Source organism: Nothobranchius furzeri, chromosome 1 (assembly GCF_043380555.1).
Source record: "Nothobranchius furzeri strain GRZ-AD chromosome 1, NfurGRZ-RIMD1, whole genome shotgun sequence".
NCBI classification, from domain to species: Eukaryota; Metazoa; Chordata; class Actinopteri; order Cyprinodontiformes; family Nothobranchiidae; genus Nothobranchius; species Nothobranchius furzeri.
The window spans coordinates 34,902,483-34,926,353 of record NC_091741.1 but is presented as its reverse complement, the minus strand read 5'-3'; the positions used below and the strand labels follow the sequence as shown (position 1 = coordinate 34,926,353).

At 43.6% G+C, this 23,871-nt stretch overlaps 3 protein-coding genes across 3 annotated transcripts; 2 read left to right on the top strand and 1 right to left on the bottom strand.

The window, feature by feature from the left end:
* The first annotated feature begins 422 nt into the window (after positions 1-422).
* snrpf (small nuclear ribonucleoprotein polypeptide F) lies at positions 423-4,697 on the top strand. The gene is made up of 4 exons (XM_015962484.3): positions 423-562; positions 1,686-1,811; positions 4,136-4,200; positions 4,438-4,697. The coding sequence occupies exons 1-4, from the start codon at positions 560-562 to the stop codon at positions 4,502-4,504; spliced, it is 261 nt and encodes an 86-aa protein (XP_015817970.1). The 5' UTR covers positions 423-559; the 3' UTR covers positions 4,505-4,697.
* A 32-nt stretch (positions 4,698-4,729) lies between these two features.
* Positions 4,730-13,981, top strand: amdhd1 (amidohydrolase domain containing 1). The gene is made up of 10 exons (XM_015962474.3): positions 4,730-4,978; positions 6,337-6,443; positions 8,124-8,188; positions 8,257-8,534; positions 8,614-8,839; positions 8,981-9,105; positions 9,379-9,472; positions 9,556-9,716; positions 9,791-9,898; positions 13,798-13,981. The coding sequence occupies exons 1-9, from the start codon at positions 4,842-4,844 to the stop codon at positions 9,894-9,896; spliced, it is 1,299 nt and encodes a 432-aa protein (XP_015817960.3). The 5' UTR covers positions 4,730-4,841; the 3' UTR covers positions 9,897-9,898; positions 13,798-13,981.
* tspan9b (tetraspanin 9b) lies at positions 10,639-22,901 on the bottom strand. Its single transcript, XM_054739906.2, has 9 exons — positions 22,698-22,901; positions 20,962-20,998; positions 20,690-20,769; positions 16,662-16,853; positions 16,515-16,589; positions 13,994-14,095; positions 13,788-13,919; positions 11,097-11,180; positions 10,639-11,013 (listed from the first exon to the last, which is right to left on the bottom strand). Exons 3-9 carry the CDS (start codon positions 20,750-20,752, stop codon positions 10,942-10,944), a joined length of 720 nt encoding a protein of 239 aa, XP_054595881.2. The 5' UTR covers positions 20,753-20,769; positions 20,962-20,998; positions 22,698-22,901; the 3' UTR covers positions 10,639-10,941.
* Positions 22,902-23,871: the final 970 nt, after the last annotated feature.

Genomic DNA, 23,871 nt, shown 5'->3' with positions numbered 1-23,871 from the left:
CTGATCCTGCATGACATAAATAGAGCAGGAGTTCAACTCAAGGCAGATGACATGATCTTGTTGCTGAGAATGAAAACGAGTTTGAAGAAAATTATTACTAGTTTTTCCTGGACTTAATAACTGATTTTTTTTGCCATTTTCTTTTGTGAATGTAGAGGAGATACAACTTTTTGGACTGGACTTTATTTCTGTATCGTGCCACGAACATATAGCAGATACTCTATAAACAACTGACATATCAACCCCAGAGATCGTGCATACATATTGTAGGTGTTTAATTCACGTTTCGTTTATCAGCTCACAGTTTACTGTTCAATGGGTGACTGTAAATGAGAGGAAGAGGGGAAACTTTTGGAGCTTTACACTAAATCACTTGGGTAGCAGTTCGCTCATCCGGCCACTGGGAGGCGCTGTTTAAAGCACGGAGACTCGTGCCCAGGTCGGAAAGTTGTACTTCCGGTCGGCGGTAAAGCGTGCTTCGTGGTTTGCAAACGTTATCGAGACGAACATATTTTACTTTTTTGATTTAGCTTATTAAAGCTGTTTAATTTGATATAAAATGGTGAGTAAGACGTTGTATATCTTTATCGTCTTGCGAATGAACTATCAGGATTTAATTCAGTGTATTTTTGTTGTTTAGCGTTAGCCATGTTAGCTTTTCATTCATAACTTCGACCTAGACCTTTCACACCCTCAAACACATATTAACACAAAACTGGTGTTATAAATCTTCGGTTTCTTATTCCCTTTGGGTTGTAAGCCGTCTACTCGTTCATCACTGTTAATAAACAAGAGAAAAGACCGCAGAGGCTACATCAACCGCTAGCATCCCCTCGCTTCCTGGCAAAATAAAGTCCAAACTATTTCGCTAAGATCGTTTATCAAAAGCTTCCATAAGGAAATGAATATATATTAATAATATGTCTCTCGACCTTTAGCTATTTAATCTTTATAATGTGAGCTAACTCCTCAGGCCTTTAAGTCCACGGTGTCCTGTAGCTAGCCTTAAGAGAGATGATCGGTTTAAAACAAGCGACTCAGAATGAGCTAAGAGCATCTTTGGTGTGTGCTTGCTGTGTTGAAATTCTAATTCCATCTTTTAGTTATTTTTAAAACACAGAAAGGTTTTATTTGCCTGCAACGTTTCGTTTGCGGCTGCAAACTTCGTCAGGCTGACGCTGCAGGTAAATAAAACAGCAGTAAAGCATTTAAACCTTTTTATTAAACCACCTGACCCGGATTAACCTTTGTGTTATGGGAGAACATATTAAAATTTAATAGTGATTGAACAAAATAATGCAATTTAAAGAAAAATAACACTATTAGGATTTAACAGCTTGTTTTATTACACAGATCAGTTGCGCTGATTCATTAAACGTTTTTTATGAATAAAATTAGATTGGTTAAACAGCTGTTTGGCCATTAAGTAATTCATTAGTAAAGTCAATAAAAATGATTTACTTTGCAGTAGATTTAAAGTTTGGATTCTACGCAAAAACGTTTAATTGAATCCGGATTTCCTTCATGTTGGAGTGAGGAGTATCTGTGTTGTAGGACGGACGGCTGGGGGTACGCTGCTGTTCAGCAGCGTTACAAATTCATGAAATGTAGTCGTTAAATGCATTTAATTTTCTTCAGTAGTGTGGGATGTAATGGCTTTGCTGACCTCTGTTCTTCTTCTACAGAGTTTACCTCTGAACCCGAAGCCTTTCCTGAACGGCCTGACGGGAAAACCTGTGATGGTGAAGCTGAAGTGGGGTATGGAGTATAAAGGCTACTTGGTGTCTGTGGATGGATACATGAACATGCAGGTGGGTGCCGTTTCTCCTCCTAACAACCAAACCACAGAATCTTCTCACATGGAAAAATAAACCATTTAATTATTTGTATACCTGCTCAGGATTTGCTACTGCTTGATGATTTTATTGTGTGGTTTTATCTGTGTCAGACTTCTTTATTATCATAAATTTGGTTAAGCCAAATCAAAATAAATGATAAAATTAAATTTGTACCCCAGGAAAATTCAGCTCTTTAGACCCATCATCCTGCTTGTTTTCTATGTTTCTTTGCTTCAACACACCTGATTTGAGTCATTAGGCGAATAATGAGCTGCTTCAGAAGAATTAAGCTATTGAATCAGGTGTGTTGGAGCAGGTAAGGAACTAAAACATGCAGAACCAGGGCTCACTGATGTTCTTTAATCAGTTCAACTTCAGATCATAGTCAGACTGCTGAAAGGTGTTTATCTTCGTGTCCAGCAGGGGGCGTTGTTTGATCAGTTTGAGGGAATTTTTGCTAAAGAGACTGAAGTGAATAAAGTCATGGCTCCAAAATGTCTAAGGAAACTTCATGTAATTATAATTTTACTTATTAATATTAACAAAGCAGCCTATTTATCCTTCAGCAGCAGTAAAATACAAATGTTCCCAAAGCAGGGTGTGTTTTCAAATGTTTGCATGTATATTTGGGAACAATATCTAGGATATGCACCCAGTTGTCAGCGAAATGCAAATCAGTTCAACAGCAGTTGATGAAGTTCTAACAGCTTTTTAAAAGTCTAATCCATAAACCTCCACTGGAAAGAATATAGATGCAGGAATTAGGCCTGCAGCTATCGAATATTTTTGTAATCGAGTACTCTATCAAATCTTTTATCGATTAATCGAGTACTCTATCAAATCTTTTATCGATTAATCGAGTACTCTAATAAATGACCCTTTTGTGTTTGTAAACCATTATATCAAATAGCATGTTATAAAATATGAAAGACCTCTTAAAATGAGTACGCTATTGCCAGTTATTCTTCAAGTTTTATTCAAAATCAGTTTGCAAAACTTCAGCACTTCAACTTTACTTCACAGTAAACAAATGCCTGTGCAAAAAATAAGTAAACAACCTGAGCTAATTTCCCCCGGTGTGAGAATCTACGAGCCTGCAAGCCAGACAAAAACTAGGATAACTGTTGAAGTAGCGCTGCGAGTGGCTGCGGCCCAAACAGAACCAGAACCGCTCACGGCGCATGCGCAATCATGGCTCGCCAGCTGTTTCCCTATTAACACACGTCCGTTTTAATTTCTACACTTTATTTTCTCACACAATAACAAGGATTGTCGAGAAAGCATGTTTGCCGTGGTTTTGTCGAATTATACTGATCACAAAACATTTATTTACTTTCGTTTTCCTCTCATAAATACCCGCGTCCTCCTGCAGCAACCCCGAGGGACAACAGACGTCAATAACAACACAGTAAAAAGTCTGACGTGTTGTAAAAACAGCTATTTTTAGCACATTTTAAGACCGAAGTGTTGCTACCAGACGTACGGTGTGAGCTGAAACTGAGTGCTACAAATGAAAAAGTCGCACAGCATCTGCAGAATATACAGAAATACAGGCTAACATGCATTATCTTGTAGAGGCTCCGAGTCCGCTTGCAGAAGTGACATTTACAGGTGGATGTTTCCTGGTCAGGTTGCAGCATGGAGGATGTGGTGGTGTGGTAGGCTACATCCGTTTTACAGTATTTACACTGGAGTACGTTTTCTGCCTTACGAAGTGAAAAATGGTCCCACATCTTTGACATTTCCTGTCTTTTTCGCTCCACCGGGTCCACGTTGTCCGCCATGGCTTAAGAGAAAGTTAAGTTGCGTTCGCTACTCGCGTGTGCATTCAGTGCAGTGTGTATGTGCGTCACTTATTTCGGTCCGGGTGAAACATGACCCCGGGCGATTGCAAAGCCATGAATTAATTAAACATGAATTAAACGAAGCCTCGAGGCTTTTTTGTACTCGAATTATTTGAGATGCTCGAGGAACCGTTTCAGTTCTAGCAGGAATACCTTCTTTTCCACTCAGAATTAGACTAAATCAGTATAATAATTTAGTCCAAATAAAAAAGTCTTTCTCACATCTTAAATCTATCATTTAATGTTGTTAAAGATGAACTTTAACAGGCAGTGCAAACACTTAAAGGTGCTTTTAAATCCTGGAAAAGGCTTTCATTTGAACCTGGGATGTTCTTGTGGATGAGGTATGAGTCAAACCCTGATATTTACACAGAATTTCCTTTTGAAAATGGGACAAAAACAACTGATTTATGGTCATGTGACTCTGTAATACATCTATCATGTCCCCAACAGCTGGCAAATACAGAGGAGTATGTGGACGGAGCGTTGGCGGGCCATCTCGGCGAAGTGCTCGTCAGGTATTTCATCTCTAAAATCCTCATTTTTGTCTTTGTTTACATTCATTTCTGCTGCAGAACCAGTTGGTTTCTGTGGATCTGATGATCAGACTAACAGATTTATCTCCATAAAGCAAAAATCAGCGGAGACTCTAAACTTTGTTAGTAATTAAAGCGAATAAACGATGAAAGAAACGAAACAGCTTCTGTGTTGTTCCTGCAGCTTTTTGTGCTAAATAACGCGTTTTGTTTTCTCAGATGCAACAACGTTTTATACATCAGAGGGGTGGAAGAGGAGGAAGAGGACGGAGAAATGAGAGAGTGAATGAATGATCCAGCCTGTTGTTTGTGTTTCTGTGCAGCTCCAGCTGCAGTTTACGTGTTTTTGTTTTTTCACCGTGTGAGACAAACAGATTCTTTTTCCACATCTTTGAAACGATTCCCTTTTTTGTACCGTTAGGTCTGTTTTTATGTTGTGATACAAACAATAAACGGACTTGTAATTTTTCCCTAAACAAGGACTTTGAATTTATCCTTCTTCACCGAGTTTGAAGTTTTATTTAAGCCCCGCCCACTCTGCACTTTACTCTCTGTTCAGCAAACATTTGTCTGGTTTCCAGCTACTGGTTCACTTTCAAACTCGCTGCTCACGACGAGTAAAAATGTCCAGAAATGACAGGCTGTTGGTGAAAAATGCCAAACAGGTGGTTTTAATCTGCAACAACGGAGAAAAGTACCTGACAAAGCAAAGTATGAACAATCTCTGCGTGATTGAAGATGGCAGCGTTGTTATTGGAAGGTAAGTCTGAATATTTTTGTACATAAAACACATTTATTAGATTTTAAGCTAGGGATGCACCGATATTAAGATCAGTGTTATTGCCGACAACCGATATGTGCCGATACCGACATACTGACATTAATTCAATTCAAAAGTACTTTATTAATCCCAGAGGGAAACTGATTGCTGTAGTAGCTCAGAATAATAATAATAGTAATCAAGTCATCAAAGAGTTGTTGTATATGACAATGGCTGTTGGCAGGAAGGATCTCCAGTAGCGGTCAGTGTTGCAGCCAAACTGAAGAAGCCTCTGACTGAAGACACTCCTCCGTTGTCGGACAGTCTTGTGAAGAGAATGCTCAGGGTTGTCCATCATGTTCTTGATTATCTGGAGAATCCTTCTTTGCATTATCTCCTCCAGCGGTTCCGAAACTGCCAAAACTCTGGCTGAGTCCTTGAAAGGTCTTGGAGTTCCTCCATCTTGTTGGCCAGTGATCTCACATCGCCCGTTATGATCGATGGAAGAGATGGTCTGAATTTCCTCTTTTTCCGTCCTGCTCCCGCTCTGCACCCACGCTTCTTGCGTTTTAGCTCATTTAGGATTTGTGGCTTCAGTTGAGGTATTATTTCAGCCTTTCCAATGTTAATCAGCTGCTCCCAATTGTAAACCAGCTTGTTGCCATGGTTACACATAACAAATGCTCAAAAAGTGAAAAAAGCTAAAAAAAAAATAGCAGTAAAAATCCTCCAAGCTTCACAGCACCAGAAACAGAAAAGTAAAGTGTCCAAAAAATACAGTTTTTCTTGAGAAACTAGAAGAAAAAATGTCCAAGAAAAGGCAAAACTTACATATAGTCAACAGGGCTACTCCAACATGCAGCCACCCAGAGCAGCGCAGTTCCGGATATATGCGTCTAAAAGCAGCAGATTTAGTAAAGAAAGAAACTATTGAAGCTAAATTTACGTAAAGCACGCACATCACACACATTTACGATTTCGAGATGATTACATCCACTGTCACATGACTAAACAAATACACATCGCCCCTCACCCTCTGAAACAAACACATGCTTGTTAAAATCGGCCCAGTTTTACATGTCGGACCGATACCGATGTGTTAAGTAATGACTAACATCTGCCGATACCAATATTGATGCTGATATATTGTCCATCCCTATTTCAAACTGAACAAACTTGATTCACATTTATTTGTGATGTTTGAGGGAGGATGATGCTCCAGCTTCTTTCCAGTGGCGCCCTCTTCAGGATGAAGTGGCTGGTTGCACCTACAGTTATTAAAATCTGATTTCACGCTGCTTATTTAATTGTTTATATTTTAGTTAACGCTGTAATTAACATGTTCCTGTTTCATCCAGTGATGGGCTGATTAAAGCTGTAGGGTCTGCAGAAGCCATCAGAGCTCAGTATTCAGAGTCGTCCTTTGATCGAGTGATCGATGCCACGGACATGTGTGTCCTTCCCGGTGAGTATCAGCTGATTTCAGCTCACAAACAAGACTTTTGGAATTTAACCCGACTTCTGTACTTCCTGTGCGTGTTTTCAGTTGTTCCCACACTGTTTATGTTTATCTGACCACTGTTACATCATCTGATGAACATCTACTTCAGTTACCCTATTTTCAGCTGCAAACAAAACAGTTCTTCCTGTCATCAAGCTCATTAATCAGGAACTTGAGGGTAAAATGATCCATTTGTATTTTACAGTCAGATTAAATTAAACTGGTTCGGGATGTGGGATGGTTAAACATTCATGCCTCCGATTCAAAGTTTCAAGAGGCCTCCTTAAAATGCTTCAAATAAACTAATGAATCGCCATAATTATAATTATATGATGAAGATAGATGAGATATTGTGTATTATAATTCTATACATCAGGTTTAGCTTGTTTCGCCCTGAAAACTAGTTTAACGTTTATCAGTAAAAAAAAAAAGAAAAAAGAACTTATTTGTTTTTTATGTTTTTTAGATTCATTTAAAAATCGGTATCTGGTTTAAAACTGGAGGTGCTGAAAAAAAATCGATTCAAGTCTGAATCGGGATTCTTATTTATAAAGATTCAGAATCGATTGAAAGAACTCAAATATTTGGCACGTTACAGGTCTGAGATGCACTTTTTTGGTCTTTGTTAGGAGAGTCAGTACTCAGATTACTTTTGTGGTCCCATAAATTGAGATGATTTATGTTTGAATCTGCTGATAAGAGGGCGCTTGAATGTCATTTTTTCCATACTCAGAAATTTGAAATATTCTCATTTTTATTTTCTAAGTTGATAAACGAGTACTCAGGATTACTCATGTAACTTGTTTCTACACATACTTGAAAAGTATTTGACCGTATTACTTTCAAAGCTGCTGTTAGGTAACTAGAGATTTGTTATATTATACAAGGTAAGCAAAAATAAATGTTGTTGTCGTCGTCTTCCTCTGCTTATCCGGGCCGCGGGGGCAGCATCCCAACTAGGGAGCTCCAGACCGTCCTCTCCCCGGCCACCTTCACCAGCAGCTCCGGCAGGACCCCAAGGCGTTCCCAGAGCAGATTGGAGATGTAACCTCTCCAACGTGTCCTGGGTCGACCCGGGGGCCTCCTGCCGGCAGGACATGCCCGAAACACCTCCCCAGGGAGGCGTCCAGGAGGCATCCTGACCAGATGCCCAAACCACCTCAACTGACTCCTCTCGATCCGGAGGAGCAGCGGTTCTACTCCGAGTCCCTCCCGAATGTCCGAGCTCCTCACCCTATCTCTAAGGCTGAATGTTGCCTTTTGGTCAAAAGATTGTTTCTGTTTACAGTTTTAGAATCACTTTAGTTTACCTTGTAAATTAGCATTTTTGGAGCATGACCAGTTTAAAGTCAAATAAAAACGTCCCATAGCTTTAACTAACTTGTTCATCCTGGAGCTGACGCTCTTTGTTAATACTGATTGTGAATCGATTTAAATTGAGAATCGATTCTGAATCGAATCGGCACCCCAAGAATTGGAATCTAATCAAATCGTGAGTTGCTCTAAGATTCACGTCCCCCTTTTTAAAACCCTTAAAATGACCGTTTTTAAAGAAGCAACGTAAAACTGGTTGATCCTTGCTGCTTGTTTGTGAATCCAGATGAGATTAGTGTTTGGGTGATCTGATGGTGACGTGTGTTTCAGGGCTGGTGGATGCTCACACTCATCCCGTCTGGGCTGGAGACAGGGTCCACGAGTTTGCAATGAAGGTAGCTCATTCGTGTGGATTATTTTAACTGGTTTAGTTTAAACGATGAGTCCGATTCTCCTCCGGCAGCTGGCTGGGGCCACCTACATGGACGTGCACCGCGCTGGCGGAGGGATCCACTTCACGGTCGAACACACTCGAGCCGCCGCCCCCTCGGACCTTCTGGCCTCCCTGAGGAGCAGGTTGATGCGACTGCAGCGAGCGGGAACCACCCTGGTCGAGTGTAAAAGTGGCTACGGCCTGGAGCTGCAGACGGAGATTAAGATGCTGGAGGTGATCGAGGAGGCTAGGTGCTCCCTGCCCATCAACATCTCCTCCACTTACTGTGGAGCTCATGCAGTTCCCAAGTGAGAAACATCTACTGTTTGTGTTTAAATCTTTAAAAAAAACATCGCTGCGACTTCCATCTTGTCCTTTTTCCCCCAGAGGGAAGACAGCAGCAGAAGCCACTGAGGACATCCTGCTGGTCCAGCTGCCCCGGCTGAAGGAGCTGATGTCTGCTGGGAAACTCAGAGTCGACAACATCGATGTGTTCTGTGAGCAGGGCGTGTTTGACCTGGACTCCACTCGCTCCATCCTGGAAGCTGGGAAAGAAATGGGCCTCAACATCAACTTCCACGGAGACGAGCTCCACCCCATGAACTCTGCTCAGGTATTGTTCACGCCCAGCACCCTAAGGAATCTTAGATCTGCTGAACTAACGGTCCACAACTACTGGAATACATTCCCAGCATGCATGATGCAACAATTACACAATCCTACACATTCTTAGTGGTGAACGTGTGTCTGTCAGTTGGGAGCAGAGCTCGGAGCTTTGGCTGTCAGCCATCTTGAAGAAGTCACAGATGAAGGAATTGTTGCCATGGCGAAAGCAAAAACAGCTGCTGTTCTTCTGCCGACCACAGCTTACATCCTCCGGTACTGTAACACAGCATCTCCCAACCCTGGTCCTCAGGGCACACCGACCTGGATGACTTCCACTGGCTCCTCGGGAGGACACCAAGTGCTGCAGACGCCTGTTAATCACTCATTCATTTGAACCTGGCGTGTGGCAGCAGGGGAACACGGGTGTTTAAAAGGGCAAAATGGAAACATGCAGGACAGTGAGCCTTGAGGACCAGGGTTGGGAAACACACACACACACACACTTTATAGCTGCAGACTGTAGAGTAATGCGTGTTTGTGACCTAGTTTGCCTCAGCCTCGGGCCAGAGACATGCTGGATGCAGGAGTCATTGTTGCCCTCGGCAGCGATTTCAACCCCAACGCGTACTGCTGCTCCATGGTGGGTACAGCAGGAAGTAGAAATCCTTAAACCGGTTTCTTCCTGTCTGCCGGACCCTGATGTCATCCTCTTTGTGTTCACAGCCCATCGTTATGCACCTCGCCTGCGTCAACATGAGGATGTCCATGTCCGAGGCTTTGGCTGCAGCCACCATCAACGCAGCTTTTGCTCTGGGTCGCTCTCACACACACGGATCCCTGGAGGTCAACAAACACGGAGACCTGCTCATCCTCAACGCCACGCGGTAACGAAAACCCCCGATGGTGTCAGACGTGAAGATCAGTGGCTCAACCTAAGAACTTAAATCTCGTTCTGCAGATGGGAGCACCTGATCTACCAGCTGGGCGGACACCAGGAGACGATCCGTTACGTCATCATCAAAGGCAGCGTCGTCTACGACAACGACAGAGTCATGGACTTGTGAAGGTGGGAGAACAACCTGCTGTTGAGTTGAAACACACGATTACTTTGTAGCTCTTCAAATATGGTCCAAACATTCGTTTTGACCCCTGACCTTCTGGCTCTGAAGTCAGAGGAAGGTAAACCATCTTCATGTTTGAGAAAACTTTATTAAAAATGTTAAAATACAACACGTATCTAAACTTTCCACAGTATTTTAAACCAAATCTATTAAATTGTTCTCATATAGACATCAGATCATTTGCTAATTGAGGCTTATTGTAAAAAAAAAACTAAAGCTATTCACAACAGTAACAGAGTGCATAGATTATTGTTATCATCGCTAACGGATATTTAAATGTTTAATAAGATGTACCAGTGCCCCTCTGTGGGGGGGTTGATTAAAGTAAACTACCCAGGGTTCGGGGGATTCTATAGGCTTTACGTGTCTTACGCTTGGTTTGGGCTTGACGCGTCCGCGAGGTCTGCGTGGTAAAATGGCGTCATTTTAACAACCACGCCCCTCCACCGCGCTTCCGAACGGCCCAAACTTTCCGCACCGCGCACCTAGGAAATTTTCTATCCACGCGGACGGTCGAACACGGAAAAACATGGCCGACCGGCAAGAACTAGCATGGCAGAGGTTGGTAAATACAGACATTTGTATGATTCAGCTCTCAGAGATCACCGTGATCAACATGTTAATAATTCTTGGAGAGAAATAGCTCGCACTGTCGGAAAAGACGAGGACGCTGTTAAAAATGCTGGAATGCCATGTTGTAAACAGTAATTTCTACTTCTACTGTGGTGTAGTGTTGGATGCATGCCGTAGAGCTCCATGCTGCCCCCTACAGTTTGGGAGAATATTGGCTCACCGCAGAGACGAGCCGCATGAACCATGAACGCTGCGAGTTGTGAAGCGCGTTCCAGCCGCGAGCCGCATCACCAAGCGGAAAGTGAACGCGTCAAGCATAAACCAAGCTTTAGACTCTTATTGTGAAGGGAGTAGCCAACATGCCAGAGTTGGCAGATGCTCCCCACCAATCTCCTCTGAGACTATGTTAGGTCTATCAGGCTTTGTACTTCTTTCCTGCTCGGTGGATTTGTTGATAGAGTGTCATGGAGAATGCCATACCAAGGAGCTGCAAGAGGGAAGAAACAAACATCAGAGCTTGGTAAATGGCACTAAATATAGTTTAAATCCAGGTGAGGAGGAGATACTCACCTGCATGACTAACACACACATAGCGATAGTTCCCAGCAGGTGTTTGTTATCATCTACCCACTCCTCTACTTTGTCATAACAACCCTGGAAACACAAACACCAGGGGCTGATGAGGGTCAGGTATCAAAATCTAGTTCCTCTGATTAGAGGGTCGGTGGCATTACTACAGGAAGTAGTTCTTAATCCTGGACCAGAGGGCCGGTCTTTAGCATGTTTTAACTAGGGCTGCACGATATTAGGAAAACCTGCGATATTCGATAACGGTGCTTAATATTGCGATATCGATATTACTCACGATAAATGAACAAATACTAAAGTATGCAGTGTTGATGTCGTCTGGCGTGTGACGTCTGCTCTGGGTTCAAAGCAAACAAAAGCTAATGCATGAATTCCATTACAACATAACATTTTTATTGCAAAAACATGCAACTGCACCTGCTACTGTATTAGCAGCTGCGCCTGCTACTGTATTAGCGGCTACACCTGCTACTGCATTAGCAGGTACAGCTGCTACTGCATTAGCAGCTGCTCCTGCTACTGCATTAGCAGCTGCACCCGCTACTGCATTAGCAGCTGCAGCTACACCTGCTAATGCAGTAGCAGCTACACCCGCTACTGTATTAGCAGCTGCTCCTGCTACTGTATTAGCAGCAACACCTGCTACTGTATTAGCAGCTACAGCTACACCTGCTAATGCAGTAGCGGGTGTAGCAGCTACTGTACTAGCAGCTGCACCTGCTACTGTATTAGCGGCTACACCTGCTACTGCATTAGCAGGTACAGCTGCTACTGCATTAGCAGCTGCTCCTGCTACTGCATTAGCAGCTGCACCCGCTACTGCATTAGCAGCTGCAGCTACACCTGCTAATGCAGTAGCAGCTACACCCGCTACTGTATTAGCAGCTGCTCCTGCTACTGTATTAGCAGCAACACCTGCTACTGTATTAGCAGCTACAGCTACACCTGCTAATGCAGTAGCAGCTGCACCCGCTACTGTATTAGCAGCTACAGCTGCTAATGCAGTAGCAGGTGCAGCTGCTAATACAGTAGCAGGTGCACCTGCTAATGCAGTAGCAGGTACAGCTGCTACTGCATTAGCAGGTGTAGCTGCAGCTGCTAATACAGTAGCAGGTGTAGCTGCTAATACAGTAGCAGCTGCTAATACAGTAGCAGGTACAGCTGCTAATGCAGTAGCAGCTGTACCTGCTAATGCAGTAGCAGGTACAGCTGCTACTGCATTAGCAGCTACAACTGCTAATACAGTAGCAGGTACAGCTGCTAATGCATTAGCAGCTGTACCTGCTACTGTATTAGCGGCTACACCTGCTAATACAGTAGCAGCTGTACCTGCTAATGCAGTAGCAGGTGTAGCCGCTAATACAGTAGCAGGTGCAGCTGCTAGTACAGTGGCGGGTGAAGCTGCTAATACAGTAGCGGGTGCAGCTGCTACTGCATTAGCAGGTGTAGCTGCTACTGTATTAGCAGGTGCAGCTGCTACTGTATTAGCAGCTACAGCTGCTAATGCAGTAGCAGGTGCAGCTGCTAATACAGTAGCGGGTGCACCTGCTAATGCAGTAGCAGGTACAGCTGCTACTGCATTAGCAGGTGTAGCTGCAGCTGCTAATACAGTAGCAGGTGTAGCTGCTAATACAGTAGCAGCTGCTAATACAGTAGCAGGTGTAGCTGCTAATACAGTAGCAGGTGTAGCTGCTAATACAGTAGCAGCTGCTAATACAGTAGCAGGTACAGCTGCTAATGCAGTAGCAGCTGTACCTGCTAATGCAGTAGCAGGTACAGCTGCTACTGCATTAGCAGCTACAGCTGCTACTGCATTAGCAGCTACAACTGCTAATACAGTAGCAGGTACAGCTGCTAATGCATTAGCAGCTGTACCTGCTACTGTATTAGCGGCTACACCTGCTAATACAGTAGCAGCTGTACCTGCTAATGCAGTAGCAGGTGTAGCCTCTAATATACAGTAGCAGGTGCAGCTGCTAGTACAGTGGCGGGTGAAGTTGCTAATACAGTAGCGGGTGCAGCTGCTACTGCATTAGCAGGTGTAGCTGCTACTGTATTAGCAGGTGCAGCTGCTACTGCATTAGCAGGTGCAGCTGCTACTGTATTAGCAGCTACAGCTGCTAATGCAGTAGCAGGTGCAGCTGCTACTGTATTAGCAGGTGCAGCTGCTACTGTATTAGCAGGTGCAGCTGCTACTGCATTAGCAGCTGCTACTGCATTAGCAGCTACACCTGCTACTGTATTAGCAGCTGTACCTGCTACTGTATTAGCAGCTGTACCTGCTACTGTATTAGCAGCTGCACCTGCTACTGTATTAACAGCAAAACAACAAACTGCATGCATGCAGTTTTGTCAGTGACTTTAAAACATCACCTCCACCATAAAACTTTTTCTGATACTCCAAATACAGAAAAACATCCCTTACCATCCCTTTGCGATGGGCCTATCGCACGTCCTGTTATCCCGATGACGATAATTTTGCGATATATTGTGCAGCCCTAGGTTTAACCATGATTCAATCACTAAATAATACTTATGCAGAGCAGCTAATTCAACGTTTTTTAAGTGTTGCTGTGATTTGTTTCCTTCCAACCAGATAAAATTCCAGATTTTAAGAGTGGATTTGCATATCTGAAAGTCGTTTATGAAGTTAAAACTTTTCTCCTGACTCACTCTTGTCCAGGAGGTGCTGGAGGCGTTTCGTCCACAGCCAGGATGGACCTGCTGGCAGCAGCTGTCAGGAAGGACGTTCTCGTGCAGGGCCGTGTGCCAGTCGTGCTGGTTCACCACACCACAGCACTTCCACTGGGGACGAGCAGAAATCAAGTTATTTGTAATCTGCCAAAATAAAGAACAGTTTCTCTTTTGTTGGGTCTGACATCTCTCTGAATGGTGTTCCACGCATCCCTCAGGCCGGCGTTGTTGTCGGTGTTGAACAGAAGCAAACCTTCTCTCAGGTCCCGTCTGGCGTTTTCACCCACCTGGAGAAAAAAAGAAAAGTGGGATGGCCACAAAAACACGAGTTTAATATTAATCCAGGGACGGAAATCCGTCAGTTTGAATAAGTGGGCGACGGTGGCACAGGAGTTAAGTGCTCGCCCCATAATCAGAAGGTTGCAGGTTCGAGCCCCGCTCAGTCTGTCGCTGTCGTTGTGTCCTTGGGCAAGACACTTAACACACCTTGCCTGCTGGTGGTGGTCGGAGGGACCGGTGGCGCCAGTGCTCGGCAGGCTCGCCTCTTTCAGTGCGCCCCAGGGCAGCTGTGGCTACATCGTAGCTCATCCCCACCAGTGTGTGAATGTGTGTGTGAATGTGTGAATGACTGTGTTGTAAAGCACCTTGGGGGGTTCCAGGACTCTAGAAGGCGCTATATCAAATACAGGCCATTCACTAAAACCTCTCTGTGTCTGAAACATGCACAGGTGTTGTTGAAACACCGTTCTGCACCGCCCAAGCTGCAAAGAAGCACACGCTCACTTCTCGCTCCCGCGGTGCGCACCGGGCGTTGGAATTCTAACAGAGCCAATAAAGCTCTGATATCACAACGACGGTTAACGTGATGAGCGGAACCAGGACCCAAATACCCGGTGGGCCGACCTGAGGTCGGTGTTTTTTCGGTCATGACGCTCTGCTGATGAGAGGATTTCACCTGTCAGTGGAACAGGTGAGCTGCTGAACGAGCGTTAGTTCCTAGAAACACTTTCTACGCCCAGACTAGTGACCCGTTATAATTTTATAATTAATATTAGTGAATGCACTAAACCCACAAATGATACAAGATTAAATATTAATCATATTACTATCAAATGTAAAGAAACATAACAGATAACTAATCTTAATGAAAAAGTTATGTTAATATTTTTATTTTAATATTGATTATATTTCATTTCTAAGGTTTGGATGTCTGTGAACATTACAGAATATTCAGAGTAGGGTTGTCACGGTGTGAAAGTTTAACCTCACGGTTATTGTGACTAAAATTATCACGGTTTTCGGTATCGCGGTATTTTTTTTAAACGTGCTACATTTTCACACAAATAAACCCTGTATGTCAGGAAATATTGTCCTCAGTTTGTGTCTAAATTTAGCCTAAAATGTGTTATTTTGTAATTATGTTGTTTACATTTTTCCCCTTTAGTCTTTAAAATACCAATATTTGCCCATAACTTCTTATTTTTTGTCTGTTTGATGTCATCATTTAAAAATATTAGATGAGATGATACTCAGTACTCAAGTAGCCTTCTAATCAGATACTTTTTTACCCTTACTTGAGTAATAAACCCTGTATATCAGGAAAATATTGTCCTCGGTTTGTGTCCTTCCAGTGAGCTTTGCAGATGTGGGAAAATGTCATCAGGCAGTAATCGTTGTTAAATTCATAATTATTCTCGGAGAGAGACCAACTCTTATCGGCCCCTGGGAGCCCCGTAATGCATAGCGTCATTTCAACATGGCGGTGTCCGCGACACGGTTTATATGCAGGTAGCGGCGCTGCGGCTGCTTTATATAGCGACTCGTTGCGTTCTCCCTCAACCCAAATCCTCGGATCACGCATTTTAGCTAAAACGCTAACGTTAGCTTGCCTTGCGTTGACTGTAGAGTTGTGGGTGATGGTCACACAGATGTGTCATGAGATGTGAAGCGTTGCTGCCTTTCACAGACACTTTTTCTGCTCGTGCTGCAAACAGGATAGCCGTCTTCTATCAACTCCCTCTGCATTCTTCAAATACCCAAAGATGCCCGTACTTCCCACTTTGTCTTCTTTGAGGGATAATAAATGTCCTGAGAGCTGCCATCGCCTCCTTTGACCATTATTTCAGCTTTAGCTTCAAGAAAGTTTTGGTTGTAAACAACAAAGTGCGCATGTGCCGCCGGCAACTTCAGCAGATGATACGGTGGCTGGTAAGGGTCACCGCGCCTACACCGCAGCCACGGTAAACCCACCGAGATAATATAGTTTTTTTTTAAAACAAGACGGTTATTATTGTCAACTTTATTTTTTTTACCGGGGTTTACCGCTACATTGGTTACCGTGACAACCCTAATTCAGATTGGTGTAAAGAACATGATATTATTAATAACAGGTCATGATCTAAAGCTGCTCTGAGGTCTAAAACTCTGCCCTGGGCCTAAAGCCCTGCAGGTATATATATATATATATATATATTTTTTTTTACCTCAGAGAAATCTCAACACCCACACTGGTAAACACTGTGTGTGAACAGGTTAATCCACGTTTTTCAGAAACAAGATTTCTGACCTTAAAACCAATCAAAACCCGAATACTGGATGCATGTAAACAATGTGAGCCCCCCCCCCCTCTACACACACACACAATAATTTTCAGTCAGATGAGGATTTTTTGCTTCATCCCTGTATTAATCCAACAGAGAGCCTTACCTTGTCTGTGTAGACGAAGAAGAGGATGAGGAGGATGAGTTCAGCCAACAGGATGATCAACAGCACTATGAAGAACTGGTTCAAACCAAACAAAGATGCACATCACTAATGCTCTTGGAGGAATTATGGGTACTGAAGTTTACTTACACTCAGCAGCAGGCACTTGTTCTCCTTGATGGCACCCAGACAGCCCAGAAAACCCGTCACCATGACAACGGTGCCAAGGGTGATGATGAGGTTGGCGGCAGAGAGCGAAGGAAAGGAGGGTGACAGGGTGGCAAAGCTGCCCTGGGACACCGAAAGCCACAAACCGACCCCCAACAATCCGCAGCCGCCCAGCTGAAACACAAGACGGCTGACTCAGTCAGAAGGATCTAGCTGGTTTACGGAGCTGAGAGTCAGAGTTCTGGATGTGATTTGTCTTTCACTTTTAGTCTAGTTTGTCTCCTTCTGCCTCTCTGGGTTGCGGCTCAGCTCCTTCACCACGACCGACCGGCTCAGCGCCTGCAGCACTGCCCCAAAACCGCCTGTCGATCGCCCGCGCTCTCCTTCCCTCACTCGTGAACAAGACCCCGAGACACTTGAACTCCTCCACTTGAGGCAGGACCTGTCTCTCAACCCGGAGTTGGCAAGCCGCCCCTTTCCGGTCGAGGACCATGGTCTCAGACTTGGAGGTGCTGATCCTCATCCCAGCCACTTCACACTCAGCTGCGAACCTCCCCAGCAAGCGCTGTAGGTCAGAGCCTGATGAAGCTAGGAGGACCACATCATCCGCACAAAGCACCAAACTCCACACCCTCAACACCAAGGCTGCACCTAGAAATCCTGGCTGTCAACATTATGAACAGCACAAGTGACCAAGGGCAGCCCTGGCGGAGTCCAAGCCTCACTGGGAACAGGTCCGACTTACAGCCGGCTATGTGGACCAGACTCACTCCTCCACTACAGGGACTGAATGGCCCTCAGCAAAAGACCATCCACCCCATACTCCTGGAGGACACGGTCATACGCCTTCTCCAAATCCACAAAACACGTGGGTTGGTTGGGCAAACTCCCACGCCCCCTCCATCAATTCAGTACAATTCAATTCAAGTTTATTTATAAAGCGCCAAATCACGACAAGAGTCGTCTCAAGGACCTTCACATAATAAACATTCCAATACAGGTCAGTTCATTAAGCCAATCAGAAATAATGTTTCCTATATAAGGAACTCAGCAGGTTGCATCAAGTCACTGACTAGTGTCAGTGACTATACAGCAATCCTCATACTAAGCAAGCATTTAGCGACAGTGGAGAGGAAAACTCCCTTTTAACCCTTTGATGCATAATGGTCACTACAGTGGACAGGTACTCAAAATTGTTATTTCTTTATTTTTGCTATTAAGCACAGCTGTTGAAGACTTTATTGCATGTGAGCCCCTCCATTTGGATTTCAGTAAGTCAAGCCACCATATTTCATGTTCAGAATGCACGCTGCCCACTGAGATGGACATGTAATAAAGTATTTGTAAATTAACAAAATGGTACAAAAATATTTGTTGAAATTTGTTTCATTCACACCTAAAGATGAATGAAAAAAATTGTTTAAAAAATCATGGTTCAAGATTTCATAATTCATGCATCAGAGGGTTAACAGGAAGAAACCTCCAGAGAATCCTGGCTCAGTATAAGCAGCCATCCTCCACGACTCACTGGGGATCGAGAAGACAGAGCACGCACACACACGCACACACACACACACGCACACACACACACACACACACACACACCACCCTAGCAAGGGTAAAGAGTTGGTCCACAGTTTGGTTTTAGGGCCTGAACGTTTAAAAAAAGCGCCTGCTGTTAAGATTTCACTGACAGACCCGAGCTGCACCACTGTTTAAGGGACACTATCATCCATACACTCTGCAACTTTTTTCATTTATGTGCTGAAATGTCACCCAGACCTCACTGTGGCCAGAATACCACACTGTCTGGTCCCTGTTGGTGGAAGGAGCTGCAGTCTGCTTCCAGTACGATTCAGATCATGAACACAGCTGATTTGTTTGATTTTAGTGACGAATCACTCCTCTAGAAACTGATGAAGGCTGAGGAGACATTCCAGTGGTTAGATTAGGTTGAAAAGACAAACGCACAGCAAGGAGACAAGTTTCATGTCTGGTATAACCACAAGGACTTTAGAACGGACACTAAGGCAGGGGTGGACCTTTAAAGCGCCCGAGCGCCAATGGCGCTAAATTTTCTCGTCGGGCGGTAAATACTTGACGACTTACCGCCCGGGTGGCGCCCAAGCCTTATTTGTCATTTACACACCGGCTTTCACCTGCATCATGGCCCCGCCCTGTAGGAAGCCGCCGTTTTCGTTTGGCGCGCGTGAACCTGCGCGCCTCTAGCCACGTACTGCACTTGTACGATTCGTGCACGTACTGCACAATTCTAGTTATAGTCACGTGAACTATAAGTTCACTATTAAAGACGAAGTGGAACCACGCTAGAAACACACAAGCACGCAGGGAGATGCCGCCACCACAGGGATGGGATTTCTTGATGAAATCTCCGGCAAAACGCTTTAAAACTGTTGAGGAGAAGCGAGACAGTTCGAAACGGTATGAAGCAGAGAAGCGTGTGCGTAGGTGGAATGATTCTTGGCGGTTTAAAGAAGACGGGAGGCGCAGAGAATGGCCGTTTTTGAGTTGCGCAGCGCCTCGCCTGGAAAACAGACGAGAGCAGATGGAAGCAGCGGGGGGAGTGGCTGAAAGCCGGCGTTTCACCGGGGACACACCGGCCGCGGAAGCGCCGAGAAGCGAATCGCTCACGAAGTCCGGCCGCTGCTCGCCGCTCCTCAGTTCAGATCAGACGCGCCTCGGCTCAGCTGTAGTTTTTCTTTTAACTACTTGGTGTCCTCCATTTCCTCTCTGCCTTTCCTCTGTGTGTGTGTGTGTGTGTGTGTGTGTGTGTGTGTGTGTGTGTGTGTGTGTGAGTGAGTGAGTGAGTGAGTGAGTGAGTGAGTGAGTGAGTGAGAGAGAGAGAGAGAGAGAGAGAGAGAGAGAGAGCAGCTGAAACAAACAAATTCAAACTTGAATACGTTATTATGTTTGTGAATGTGTACAAAATAAAGGTTTATTACATTTAAAACGGTTCAGTTGTTATTTTGACTCATTTTGGCAGCTGACCAGTGGGGCCGGTAAATATTCAGAGTTACCGGCCCGGCTGGCCGGTTGGTTTTGAAGTTAATGTCCACCCCTGATAAGGGGTGCTAAAAGCCAGTAAAACTGCCTAGTATCGTTTTTAAACAGGCAGGGAGCTTCCCTAAAGCCTGATTCATGCTTCTCCGTCTGCGTCAGTGCGGAGACACGCAACGCCATTATCCGTCCTCGCGTAGGGCTCCGGCAGGCACGCGAGTACGTACGGAGTCGAGCCCACTTTTTTAAACATCCGTCGAACGAGACGGATTACGCAAGCTTGTGATTGGTCAGGACGCCGCTGTTGTTTACAGCGCCGCCATTGCAAAGAGAGCCGAGGATAACTAGCGGCAGACACGGAGAAGCTTGATATGAACGTTTCATCCTCCCGTGACTGGAGGAGTGAAAAGATGCGCAGCAAGCGTTTTATTTGTGGACGGAAATGACAGGAAACGTGGGTTTAGAGGTGGCGAGCGCATGAAGCGGTGGGAGAATGAGAGACAAATATGTCTGTGTTAAAAGTCTCTTATATACAAAAAACACAATATAAACACCCGATCTTGGACCGATACATGACAGGATACCACAGAACAGCGCTACGCCCTCTGCTGTCCTGCCGGGGAATTGCTTTGCAACACTCTCCAGGAGACGGAGAAGTATGAGGGCAAAACGCTTCCGTCAATCCGTGCGTGTCTGTCCCTCGTGGAGCTGACGGAGAACATGAACCAGGCTTTAGGCTGGTATCACGATGGAGCGGAGGGGGGCGGATGATTTGAGGATATTAAAACTACTTCACTAGGATTAGAATCTGAACTAATGTCTAAAACAAACAACAACAGGAAGTAATTCCACACAGACCCAGGAGACATCCTCCATCTGATCATCTGCCAAGTTGATATTTACTGGGAACAAATGTCTGGAGTGGTAAAATACAAAGTCATTCCCTTTTAAATACTAAAGTATTTCTGTCACAGAATCACGGGAGGAGTTACCCAGAAGAGCAGGTTGAAGAGGAAGAGCATGTACTTCACACAGCAGATGCAGCCACGAGCCATGGCTCAACAGCAAGGATCTGCAAACCAAACCAAACTATGAGAACTGGCTGGTGGAGTTTCGGCAGTGATGGCACAAAAAAACAAACTGCTACGTTTATCAGTCCTCAGGCATGGAGCCAAATAAAAAAAAAAGCTAGCTTCATCAGAAAAGCTCACATTTAGCTTGGTTTTAAAGGAGCCACACCACGACAGGAAGGAGACAAACTCACCACTTCTAGCAGGAAAACAGCAGCTCTGATGATGAATCTGTAAAACAGCATTTGATTAAGCAGACATCTGCAAACGTACAAATGAGTATTCTATGACATGAAAAAACATTTTAATTAAAACAGAAATAGCAGCTTACTGTTTGGTGTGGAAATTAATTTGAGATGACCTCACTATTATTTAACCCTGTGCTTCTAGGAAGGAGGCAAACCCACACAGGAAGCTACAGTTTATTTTTTATACTTAGATTTTTTCCCTAATTAAAAGTATTTTGCATGTAAGAACTGGTACATTTAGAATAAGTTTTAAGACCACTGGGAAGTTTGTTGAAGAGTCAAAAGATTGAAAACCCTAAATCAAAATTAATCAAGTGTTTGGTAAAACAAACAAACATTTAGCGGATTTAATTTTAACAAAACATGTTTGTCAACAACACCAGATGAGAACTCACTTAAAGAAAAACATTTAAAACGCATTAAAGCTTTATGTTTTAATTGACATATTTAGTATCCATTGAGCTTGCTGCTCCTAGTTTAAAACAGTGAGAAATATTTTTCAAGTTATAATCACGTCCAAGTCAAATCCTGTTGTTTATTATTGCTCATCCAGAGTTTAATGATGTCATTAAATTGAAAACAATTAAAATTCATCATCCGTTTCCATTCACAAACACACACACACACACACACACAACAGTATTGTACACTGGGTAAAACGATTTATCGTAACAAAACTTTTAGTAAACTTTTGAATCTTAAGTCAAATCTCGCGATACTTGCAAACATCGCGAGTTATTCCGAGCTCTCGATGATGCTGGTTAAATTCAGATGACAAACGTAAAGTTACGACTTGTGCTTTAGGCTGTGAGGATAAAAAAAACCCCAACAAAATAAAAGCTATGACTAAATAAAAGTTTTTGTGAATATCCAGTAAATATCTAAATGTAGGCCGTTTTAATAAATCTAATTTAATTAACCCTCTGATGCATGAATTATGAGATCTTCAACCATGATTTTTTAAACAATTTTTTTCATTCATCTTTAGGTGTGAATGAAACAAATTTCAACAAATATTTTTTGTAACATTTTGTTAATTTACAAATACTTTATTACAGGTCCACCTCAGGGGACAGTGTGCATTCTGAACAAGAAATATGTTGGCTTGCCTTAGAGAAGTCCAAATGGAGGGGCTCACATGCAATAAAGTCTTCAACAGCTGTGCTTAATAGCAAAAATAAATAAATAACAATTTTGAGTATCTGTCCACTGTAGTGACCATTATGCATCAAAGGGTTAAGCTGGTGAAGTCATCCAGGTCATGGTAATCCAAACGGATTAATATAATTAACATTGTTAAAAAAAATCACACATTTTAATGAAAATAATGTTCTATTAAATACTGTCACACCATAAGAAGGTATAAAAATGATCAGATTTCATATATAACCGTGACTTCATTCAGGTTGCGTAGTTGCATTTATTTATTTATTTTTACTTTTTCCGACTGTGACGTCGTGACGTCATTAGCTTGAAAAGATTCCTGCGTTAGAAAAGTTTGGGCTAAAAATGGCGATAGCTCCACACCGCCGTCGCTTTAAAACGCGATTTTCATACATATTAAGATGATATTCTCCCTATAAAGACCCGACCCGTTCCTGTGCACCTCCGTTCGTGTTCGCTTCCATGTTCATGATACCGAAACAGTCACAAAGAAAAAAGATAAAAGCTCCATCTCTTACCGTTTGCTACTAGCGGACGTCCATCTTCCCGCATGAATCCGACATTCCGCCTGTACACACCCTCACATGATACGCTCCCCCTCAACTTAAATCGGTTTTAAAATTCAAATAAAGATTTCTAAGCACCAAACTTTCGTCGAAGGCTTAAGAGAGTGAAGAGGAGGAGCACGGGGAGGAGGACACAGCCGGACTGGAGGCGTGAGGGCTGATAACGGGCGGAGTCCAAAAAGTGGGAGCTGGTTCGGTGTTGTGCTCAAAAAAGCACCCATGGATTGAAACGCTCTCCTCGTCACCGGAAGAGCGTTTTGGTTAAAAATCGAAATAGCCAAGTAACTGCTGGCTTTCCACATCTAAAACTAAGCTGTAGAAAATACTTTTAAGAGTAGTAAAATATGCTAGTTTGTCGTGCGCCTATGTTCAGGGCTCCCAACTTGAAAAAAGTCTTAAAGCGAGATTTTCTTTATTTCAGTGTGTTTGGGGGCAATCTTCTCAAATACCCAGTGAGCCAAGACAGATGGCTGCTCATACTGGACCAGGTTCTGCTGCAGGTTTCTTCCAGTTAAAGGGACTTTTCCTCCCCACTGTCGCTACATGCTTGCTCAGTATGGGGATTTCTGCAAAGTCTCTGACACGAGGCTTGATGTGATTACTTTGTGAAGTGCCTTGAGATGACCCCTGTGCTGATTTGATGCCACATAAATAAAATGAGTTGAATAAGATCCACAAAACACACGTGGAACGTGTGGGCAAACATCCGTGACTTCTCCAGCATTTCTAGCTGGCAGCTTCACAATTTTCCTGTATAAATCGTTTGTTGTAACGAAACATTCTTTCTGCTAAACGTAGCATACAGGAGACCCACAGTGGTATTTGAGAAGTGACATAAAGTTCATATGATTTACAGAAAGTGTGTAATAATTGTTTAAACAAAATTAGCCAGGTGCAAAAAAAGAAATGAACTCAACATTAAGAAGATCCTCCTTTTGCAGAAAGAACAGCCTCTAAATGCTTCCTGTAGCTTCCCGTGAGAGTCAGGATGCTGGTTGAAGGTATTTTGGACCATTCTTTACAAAACATCTCTAGTTCTTTTGTGTTGCTTGCATGAAACATGCTATACAAATAAAGTTTGATTTGATTTGATAAAGCATGCTGGAAATGTGCTGGAAGCAGACTG

Bases quoted from the DNA above. Each gene is read 5' to 3' on its own strand.
- snrpf (XM_015962484.3), top strand. The intron at 1,812-4,135 runs GTGGGTGCCGTT...TGTCCCCAACAG, and splicing joins ATGGATACATGAACATGCAG to CTGGCAAATACAGAGGAGTA. The intron at 4,201-4,437 runs GTATTTCATCTC...TTGTTTTCTCAG, and splicing joins CTCGGCGAAGTGCTCGTCAG to ATGCAACAACGTTTTATACA.
- amdhd1 (XM_015962474.3), top strand. From the start codon at position 4,842: ATGTCCAGAAATGACAGGCTGTTGGTGAAAAATGCCAAACAGGTGGTT. The intron at 4,979-6,336 runs GTAAGTCTGAAT...TGTTTCATCCAG, and splicing joins GGCAGCGTTGTTATTGGAAG to TGATGGGCTGATTAAAGCTG. The intron at 8,189-8,256 runs GTAGCTCATTCG...CTCCTCCGGCAG, and splicing joins TCCACGAGTTTGCAATGAAG to CTGGCTGGGGCCACCTACAT.
- tspan9b (XM_054739906.2), bottom strand. From the start codon at position 20,752: ATGGCTCGTGGCTGCATCTGCTGTGTGAAGTACATGCTCTTCCTCTTC. The intron at 16,590-16,661 runs GTAAGTAAACTT...GGTTTGAACCAG, and splicing joins ACAAGTGCCTGCTGCTGAGT to TTCTTCATAGTGCTGTTGAT. The intron at 13,920-13,993 runs GTCAGACCCAAC...GCTCGTCCCCAG, and splicing joins GGAACACCATTCAGAGAGAT to TGGAAGTGCTGTGGTGTGGT.